Consider the following 9,541-nt stretch of genomic DNA (forward strand, 5'->3'; position numbering starts at 1 on the left):
GTCCCATTTCACAAGCCGTGCTTCTGAGTTTTTACCTGTTTTGCAGTTTATACATGCTTAGGAGTTTGTATGTGTGTTGGACTTTGTACGTGCTTTGTCTCTAAGGGCCACCATAAATATACTTTATTTATTCACTCCACATAAAATGTAATAAATAAATCATATAATACAAAAAACAACTATTTACATTTCAAACTTTTAACTATTTAAATTTTCAGCTTTTTCCTTTTAAACAAATTTAACGTGAAACAACACAAAACACTGCAAACCAAAACACAATTAAAATATTAAAACAAAAAGAAGATGCACATTCTCTGTCATATGGGCCTGCATGATTTCTGAATCCTTTATAATCTGCAACTGAAAATAGTGGATGATTACTATACCTTTCTAATGTGACGTTGTTGTCCCTCGCTCTCTTTCTCTCTGGCTCTGTTCCTGTGCTACTGCGAGTGTAACTAACACCCCTAAACCCTCTTCCCAGCACAAAGTACAGGCCGTGCGGAGTTTAGCGGAAAAAAGGGCGAGAGAGAGGGTGAGAGAAAGAGGGGAAAAAACAAACAAACCCAAAAACCTCATCGCTCCCAATAAGGAGCCGGCTCGCGTCGTTCACTTCAAGGAGTCGGCTCTAAGAGCCGTTTCGTTCGCGAACGACACATCACTACCTCGCAGTGAATCGTTGTTTTTTTTTTTTTTTTTTTTCTCATTTTGAACTAGAACATATGCAGTACTAATTCATCACTGAGCTGATTCTTTTAAGAGCTCTCCTCAGATCACAGTTGAAGTATTATATAAACTGAAACATTTGGCATTTGACAATCCAGAACAGTGATACATTTAGTTTGGATTATTAGTTTTTTTTTTTAAATGTAATACACTGTTTTTAGTCCCATTTCACCTAATGTCTTTTTTCTTTTACCTTGGCAGCCACAGAAAATCGGAGGACAGCATAGTTGATGTCAGTGGCAGCAGCGTTTTGTGCCTGAATGGTGAGGGTCACGTCTGTTCCTGATTTAGTGCTGGCTGGAACACTTAAGGTTATTGTCCCATTGGCTTTGCCTCCATCGCTTGGACCAATATTGACATTTCCAGGTGAGGTGAAGTCAAAGTTGCGGTCATTACTGACTTGCACTGTGAATGTCCCAGTTTCATCTGAAGACACTGTAAAAGGAATGGTGATGCGAGTGCCTGGTTCTATGTTGATACTGTCAGCTTGTGCCTGGAAAAGTAGCGATAGAGGGCAGGAAATCTGAAGTTAAACAATCACTCCTTTATTTTATATAAAGACATAGAAAATAACATGACAGTGGTTGTTGAGTTTATCCAGGCAGATAAGATGTTTAGAAACTGGCTCTAGAAATTCAAAAAACAACATATGACTCTACTACTCACAGCAACAGAGAGACTAGCTGTTGTGATGCGGGTGGAGGCTTGTCTCTGGAAGGTATCTGAGGTAGACCGGGATGTGGTGCTGATGTCCTCACCTTGCAGTCGAACTACATAGTCTCCTGCTGGGACTTCAGTGAATGTTACCAGAAAGTTGCTGTTTTCTAATGACTGTGGAAAACAGAAAGATAGCAACTGAGAGCACCTTATGCATGTTTAGATGCATAAGTTAGTTGTTAGATGGTGGCAACAATCAGTAATCGGAGTAAACAAGCAGCCACCAAAGACCAATGTTATTTATGTATCTTTTACTTCTTGGTGTTTTCTTAAGCTGTTGTAGAACTACAAAAGTTATGTTTATAACACTATGTTTGACAGTGCAGTTAGCATAGACTAAAACCGACTAAGTCTAGGAATGCTTGCTGTGGTCTGTTGTAGTTTCAGTTGTAATTTTGACCTTTTATCTTTTATCAGGTGTAAAATGTGACATGCCTGTATTGATCCAATCAACTCCTTTGGCCCTGAACTGTCGAAGAGCGTGACTTTTGTGACTGTTACTGTATCACTTCCTGTCACAGTGACCAGGAGAGTGACATTACCACCTGAAAACGATAGCAAGCCACAAAAGAGTATTATTACAACAGATCCTTAGACTGTACGTGAACATGTAAAAATGCTGTTATGTTGTTAGAAATGGGTAGGGTAGATAACGTTGCCTTTATTGGATTTGATCGAGGGCTGTAATAATGCTAACAGTACAGAAATCATATCAATGTTTATGTATATGGATGGACACCAATTGCCTTTCTGCAGTTAGTCATTCGAAAGTACTGAAATTATGCCTGCACCACGTGTGTTTTTAAGACCTCTGAGGGGAAATCTTCTTTAAACTTGAAAGTTTATGTTTATCTAAACAAAAAAGTTGGAAGTTTTCTACCCAGAAACATAAATCAATGTAATAATTTTCATGACTATTTAGGTCATCTCAATTTCCCACAAACCAAATGATACATTTTTGTTTAGTCAACCTGTAGCAGGACGGCCTTCCTTGGGTCTGATGCCACCTTCCTTTTGTAATTCCACAAGGTTATAGATGAAGTTCACTGAACTTTGACCTTATGCACACAGAAACCACATCTAAGTTAGAAATATTATACCACTGAAAACATTTTCTACAGACTATTTCCTAATTATATTACAGACCTGTGACTTTAATAGAGTAGAGACTGTTAGAGTTGATGTGGATTTGCCAAAAACCCGTTTGATTTCCAGCATTGAGCCTTATTCTGCGTAGGTTTCCCACTGTTGTTATGGATGCCAGAGAACCACTGGTCTGACTTGACTCCTGAGACACTCCTGAAAAGAGGAAAATGGCTGAATTATTTACCAGCATGACAATGAAATTTTCTGCCTCCTCCTAAATTTGTAATTGTGACTGTTGTTGTTTTTATTACTACTGTGCTATTACTGCAATTCATGGGTGTGAGACACTTGCAAATTACTCCACTTCTGTAATAGGCAAATGAATTCCAATCCACCTGCACAGTTACTACTAAATAAGAAAGTAAAATTATGACTAGTACCACTACTGTACATTCTTAACCTTCACCTGACTGCCCAAACAACAGCATTGCACAGGAGAAATCAAAAGGCAAAAAGCAGAGACCAGAGATCAGGTCAGATGAGGAACTTCCAGAGAGCCAAAGAAATAAAGCAAAGCTGACACAAGGTGGGAAGTGCCTTGTCTTTGTGAAATATTATGTTTTAGAAAACTGATGTCCAAAAAATATCGTTGAACTGAACCTGCTGAGCTGGTGAGTGTGAAGGTGAGAGATGAAACTTCGGTGATGTAAATGATGACGTTGCTTACTGATGAATCAACAGTAAAATTAAAATTATCAGGTCGCCCCGGATCCATTACTACCTGGAAAACTGTCACCTGAAAGACAAAGAAACAGAAGCTCCAGTGAGAAAGCAATTTTGAAAGAAAATCTGTTAAATATCTGGCCCCAACTTATCAAAATGTAGTCCTTCACAATTTGTAAACATGTTAAGTAATTCCTGTTAATGCTCAGTGTCTCACCACAGCACCAGCTGATGAATCTTTTATAACAGTAGTGGCCAAGGAAAGATCTGACTTCCTGACTTCAATAGCCTGACCTCCAGAAGCTTGGGCCAGGTCTCTGTATAGCTGGACATTTGATAGCCTCACTGCACGAGGTGAAAAATTTTGACCATCAATACTGCGGCGCCGCCGACTGGAAAAAATGTTTGTCAACAGGAAAGACACCTGAAAGTGTAGGCATAGAAAAATGCATCAGTTTATATATATCACGCTCAGTGGAAACTGGATAAGTTCTATCTAAAGTATCAAAGAGACCTAAAGTGACCATTCAGTACATGGATAAATGAAACTATTTACTGAGGTGTTTTGCTCTAGAATTGGTCTAGCTTGAGTAAAATTGACTTTTTTGTAAAAAAAACAAAAACAAAAGTTTTGTAAAATTTGATAATGGACTGGCATTTATGTTGCCTTCAAGCTATATTGACCCTTTTCACCAGTAATTATTTAGCAACTATCTACGTTTCACTCATATCTACAGCTAATTCAAAAAATATTAATTAATTCACCATGCAGAATTTTGTATACAATTGTGCAAACACACAGGTGGTGAAAGAACATGTAAACTCCAAACAGGCCTGGATACCCAGTGTTTAAAACCTAGAACCTCCTTACTGTGATGCTACAGTAATAAACACGACACCACTGCGCCACACTGTACTTCGCTCCGCCAGAGTATTAACCTTTTTTTTTTCTGTTGTTGTTGTTTTTGTTTTTTTTACACATTTTTGTAAGCTGGAATTACAATTCAGGATTTATTTATTTTTACATTTCAACAAAGAATACTCTTTCTTTTCTGCATGTTTTTATTTGGCAATTTCTTCATCAGCTGAACTAACATCTAAAGTGCAACAATAATAAGAATGCAACTTATCCTCACACATACCTCAGTCTTGGTTCTCTCTATAAGGGCAATGTTGGTGCTTTTTAGATGGGAATCTTTGGCTGAAGCATCAGTGAAGACATAGATTTTAGAGGAAGGTGGAGCTGATGTCAGCGCAAGCTGCCAGTTATACAAATGACAGAAAAATTAAACATTATTTGTTGTGATTTACCAGATGTGCAAAACTGTAATTCAGAAAGTGATTTAAAAAAAGTAACAAAAAAGCAAGTTCTGATAATGCATGCACACAGTCATTCTGTTATTACATAATAGGACACAATAGGTTCATATTCATTTCCTAACTATGTCCTGTGCACTAACTGCAAATACCCCATTTCTTCATCCTAAAAGTTCATAATTCACATCACACAAATTACTGTGTAAGCAGATGCATGATATGATAGAACACAAGTGCACTCACTTGCAGTCCAGACATGCTCATCTCTGGTTCATCCTCTCCTCCGGATGCAGTGAGCTTGTTGATTTCCTTTTTGAAGTAGTTTTTGTCAGTTGTCTTTATCACGGGTCCAAATTCTTTTTGGGAGACAAAGAAATACATGAACTTGCAAATTTTTGTAGATTTGTTGGCTCTCTTTGGCAACATGGGGAATATCCATAAAAGTGGAAGTACCTGGGTCATTGAAAGGTACCAGTATGTACTGAGAGGGTTCCTGTAGCGTTCCTGCGTTACTGTCAGTTATGTTAAAAGCAACTTGTTTTGCTGCATCGATGTCATCAGCCATACTGCCTGTAGTGTCAATGACAAAACACAGCGCATAGGACTGGGAGAGGCCCATCAACCTGGAGGAACATAAGTGAAAAAACAAAATCATCCCTTTGTTATCTTGTAAGGAACCCAATTTCTCTACATTCAGAATGATGCAGAGGTATCTTTGCAGAAACATGTGCATCATAAAAAGCATCACTTTTAAGATACATATTATCTTCTGTGAGGAAGGCTTTTTACTATTTTTTCCTAGAAAGCTGTGTCATGAAAATAAATATAAACTGTTTAAATTTCAAATTTATTAGAGTTCTAGTAACCATTTCATGAGTGCAAGAATGTCTCTGATCAATTTTTCCCGTACCGCAGGAAGTTCCTGTCTCCAGCAGCTAGTCTGATGTCCTCCAGCAGCTCCATAGTAGCATCCACTGCCAGATTAGCTGCTTTTTTGTGCAACGTGCCATGATCTGATGTAGAAGAATCCTTATTGATGCCCCCAACTGGGTCCCTTTTTCTTGTCTTGTCACGTAGACCACCGTGGCTACATTTACCTGAAAAAAATAACAAATTACGTTTAATGATATCTAGATAAATAGCTGAATAAATGATCAACAAGACAAAAAGCATCCAAAGAGTTTTAAAGTGTGGGTATGGCAATGAATAGGTGAGTTTATGTAATTTTGAAATTAAATTCAAGGTGGGACAACACATCTATTTGCTCTAATATTTAAATTTGTAGCTTGTGGGGATTCATTGCTGTGAGATTCTTTTTACATTTTCTAATGAAAAAAAAACAAACAAAAAACAAAAACAAAACTACAGTAGTCAATTTAGTTTCAGTGTTGATTACAATTTACTCATTCTGCTGGTTTGATAAACAGTCCATTTGCTATTAAACAAGCAAACAAAAGAAAATAATAATACAAATCCTAATAGTTTGCTGTTATACACAAATGAATGTGATTGTTACCAGCAGGCTTTGAAGAAGAGAATGTGCTAAAGTAGCCTGAGGTCAGGAGCCCCCGTTCCAGCACTTCAGGCTTCATGTTATCAGCACAGGCATCTCCTGTACAGCTATTACAAGTTGGAGTAGATGGACCTGGAGCAAAGCAAGAGAAAGGTTATCCATAAAACCATCTGGAAACAGGTTGTGACATACAGTATTTAAAAGGTGGGCCATCTATGCTTTGGCGATATTCAAGACTTGGTTTGAACTGTGCTTGTGTATAATTATTTTTGCTTTACAATTGCATGAAAAAATTTAATTAAAAATTAAATTATCCAACACCTGTTTTTGTTTAAAATTAAAAATGGCAAATTAAAAATATTAAGTACTTAAATAGTTATATGGCAAATATGCATAACTAATAAAAAGCACAAAATATTGTCACCTATTTAAACTCAATTGTTAAATTGATGATCATTAAAAATTTTCTACATTGTTTGTTAGATGAGGTTGGATGAATTTAATTACTTTCACTTTCACACCTTTATTTCTTTCCTATTTATCCCCTTTATGTCCCTTATTGCAAGTGTGTTTCTGTACACACCCCACCAGGTAAATTAATTAAAACAAGTGGAGACAAATGTGTTTCTTACTGTGATAAAAGTTGCTGGAAGGCTTTTACCTGCTAGGTTCTGCAGTGGTTGATCTGGTCTGATCAGAACGGAGTAAGGAGTGGTTTTCCCCAACTCCACCCAGTTACTGTGGCTGTAAAAGTCCTTAATGTATGGAAAATCTAACATTATTTCCAATCCTATCACTGCTTCCTACTTCCAAAATCTTAACATCATCAAGTTTAAATAAAAACAATAATTATCACTTTTTTTATTATCACTCTCACCTGAATTATGTGACAAATTTGTCCAAGTACCTGTCTTGCAGCAACAAAATTCTCCGACTTCACACTAGCCTTCACGGCAGACATATCTCAAACAAAACATATAACCTTAAGAATCCAGTATAAGTGAAACCTAATGAAGCAAAATTCAGATTTTTGTTGCACTTATCATTTAAATGTTTTTTAATTGGTGTATAGGAATAGAAATTAATTTAAAAATTCAAAATAATCTACTATCTGTGTTGTACTGAATGTAAACACGTTTAATTTTGAGGACTTTAAAGTGTACCTCTTGTGATGATGTCCCGTCCTCCCAGGAAGGTCTCACTGTGAAAATGGTACGGTAAGTCGTCCAATGAGAAATACACTTTTTCGTTGCTACCGTAGATCTCATTAAGGGCAGTTTGGAAAATGTCAGTAGAGAGCGGAGCGGTGGAGGTAGATGAGGAGAAACAGGCCTTTTGCACCTCCTGAACTGACAAGTTGTCATCAATCTGGAGACAAAGAAATGCCAAGTGCTTAACTGGACATTTGGAAAAATCTCAAAAAGTTGTACTTCACAGTTATGTTAGACTAAACATGAATGCATAAACAGTGACCCCATTTTAAATGATAATAAGCCCACTTTCAAGTTGAAGTCTCTTCCATCAACGGTGGCAAGGTCTCGGCAAACCTCAGCTGTCTTTCTGAGAACTGCCTTTCTGGTGATGTCACGATGAGTTTCATCAACAGAGAAGGATGGTTGAAATCCATGGGTTAGACCTGGTAGGTAGAGACAAACTGCGACCAGGAGCATGACTGTGTGTTTGACAGCCATGATGGACAGTGTTGTACTAAAGGAACAAGAGAAAGGTAAAGTCAAAAAATGCAGCATCAGGAAAAAAAAAAAAATCTGTATTTTTCCCTCCTTAGCAAAATATACTGAACAGAGGTTCATGTTTGACACAGCAAGTAAAATTATCATAGGAAAAAATACAAATGATTTAAGATAAAAACTAAATGGCAAAAGTATAATAAATAAAAAATAGAATAAAAAAATAAAAATGGTAATAGAAAAATAATAAGTAGAAAAATAAAAAGTAAAAATAATGATAGTAGTGAGGGTAAGAGAGAACGAAAGAAAGGCAGGAAGGAGGAATCAGCAGTTTGAGTACATATTTCCATGACCTAAGTTGCAGAAATGCATTGTTGTACAACAGTTGATCAGTGGTTAAAAAATTATTTGATAAGCAAAAGAGGCCAAAGGAACTGTCCTTTATTGAGTTAAAGGGCAAAGCTAAAGCTCAGCCTTTTTAATGTAAAGTTTATTTTATGAATTCTACCCAAATCCATCCTACATAATTATATCCGGAAAATGATCTTAAGTGCTCTAACAAATCCATTAAGGGATAGTAACATCATATAATTATATTATTCATCATTGCCAACAAGCTAGCTACATACTTCAGAAACATCAATGTCATCATTAGTGTTTCTATTTTTCTTCCCATTGTTTTTCCTTTTTTAAAAAATAAATAAATAAAAAATAAAAATAAAAATCATTATTATGTCTTTATCCTGTTTTCCTTCTCTCACCCCAACCGGTCGCGGCAGATGGCCGCCCCTCCCTGAGTCTGGTTCTGCCAGAGGTTTCTTCCTGTTAAAAGGCAGTTTTTCCTTTCCACTGTTGCCAAAGTGCTTGCTCATAGGGGGTTATATGATTGTTGGGTTTTACTCTGTATCTATAAAGCGCCTTAAGGCGATTTTTGTTGTGATTTGGCGCTATATAAATAAAATTGAATTGAATTATACAATTGCTATCACTTTACCCAACACATATGTACATGTAAATAGCATCATGTCTAACACTGATACCATTTCAATATTATTTTTTCTTTATTATTAAGATGCATTTCTTTGTGTGGTGTACTGTATGGTAGTCCCAATGTACAGGTCATGGATCATAAATCATTAAGAACAATTTATGCCATAATATTGAGATAACACTATTTTTACAATAAGGTTACTTTCACATTGCTTTATATGCAAAAAGTAAGAAACAGGCATTTGCTGTCTTAAAATTAAAATAACTTTATATCCACACAGAGGATTTACTCAAGTTATCCAGTTACTGATAAAGTTAACATCGTCCACAATATCATTGAAGTCGGTCCTCTGTGAAAATGCAACCAAGCAATGCTATATGTAACTGAAACAAAAGACAAACTGCATGCTCAAAGTTAACAAACAGATATTTAAAATGTTCAATCTGAAACTGAGTGGCCGCTTAAACCAACATCTCACCTTAAAAGTCACTGCTAGCTGCTGGTTTAAAACTTTATGAGTAAAAAGTAAAAGTTAACCAAATTTAGGAACACTCTGATTTATTAAAAAAACCAAACCAACAACATCTTTATAGTCACTAGCCTTTATTCATCTCAGCTAAGGAACCATTTTCTTTCTTATCTTATTCCATCCACCTATTCTCAGTTTTAATCTGCTCCCTCTCTGTTACAGTTACAGTTTATCAACAACTCAACATTGTCTATTTGCATGTACTAATTTGTGAAGTAACTGACTAATAGGTTAGTTAATTAATTAGTTTA

The 9,541-nt window shown here is 36.3% G+C and overlaps 1 protein-coding gene across 2 annotated transcripts; it reads right to left on the reverse strand.

Moving 5' to 3' along the window:
* Window positions 1-601: 601 nt before the first annotated feature.
* Window positions 602-8,456, reverse strand: LOC120717088 (von Willebrand factor A domain-containing protein 7-like). Of its 2 annotated transcripts, XR_005692078.1 has the most exons (15): window positions 7,582-8,456; window positions 7,246-7,450; window positions 6,960-7,045; window positions 6,744-6,837; window positions 6,086-6,214; window positions 5,480-5,666; window positions 5,023-5,192; window positions 4,813-4,925; window positions 4,395-4,511; window positions 3,470-3,676; window positions 3,190-3,325; window positions 2,590-2,742; window positions 2,415-2,501; window positions 1,393-1,988; window positions 602-1,219 (listed from the first exon to the last, which is right to left on the reverse strand). XR_005692078.1 is itself a non-coding variant. In XM_040004924.1 (14 exons), exons 1-14 carry the CDS (start codon window positions 7,918-7,920, stop codon window positions 1,780-1,782), a joined length of 2,232 nt encoding a protein of 743 aa, XP_039860858.1. In that variant the 5' UTR covers window positions 7,921-8,456; the 3' UTR covers window positions 602-1,779. The 2 variants fall into 2 exon arrangements, 1 of the variants encoding a protein (XP_039860858.1); XM_040004924.1 differs by having other exon boundaries at window positions 602-1,988.
* Window positions 8,457-9,541: the final 1,085 nt, after the last annotated feature.

Source organism: Simochromis diagramma, unplaced genomic scaffold, assembly GCF_900408965.1.
Source record: "Simochromis diagramma unplaced genomic scaffold, fSimDia1.1 OVJJ01000487.1, whole genome shotgun sequence".
NCBI lineage: Eukaryota > Metazoa > Chordata > Actinopteri > Cichliformes > Cichlidae > Simochromis > Simochromis diagramma.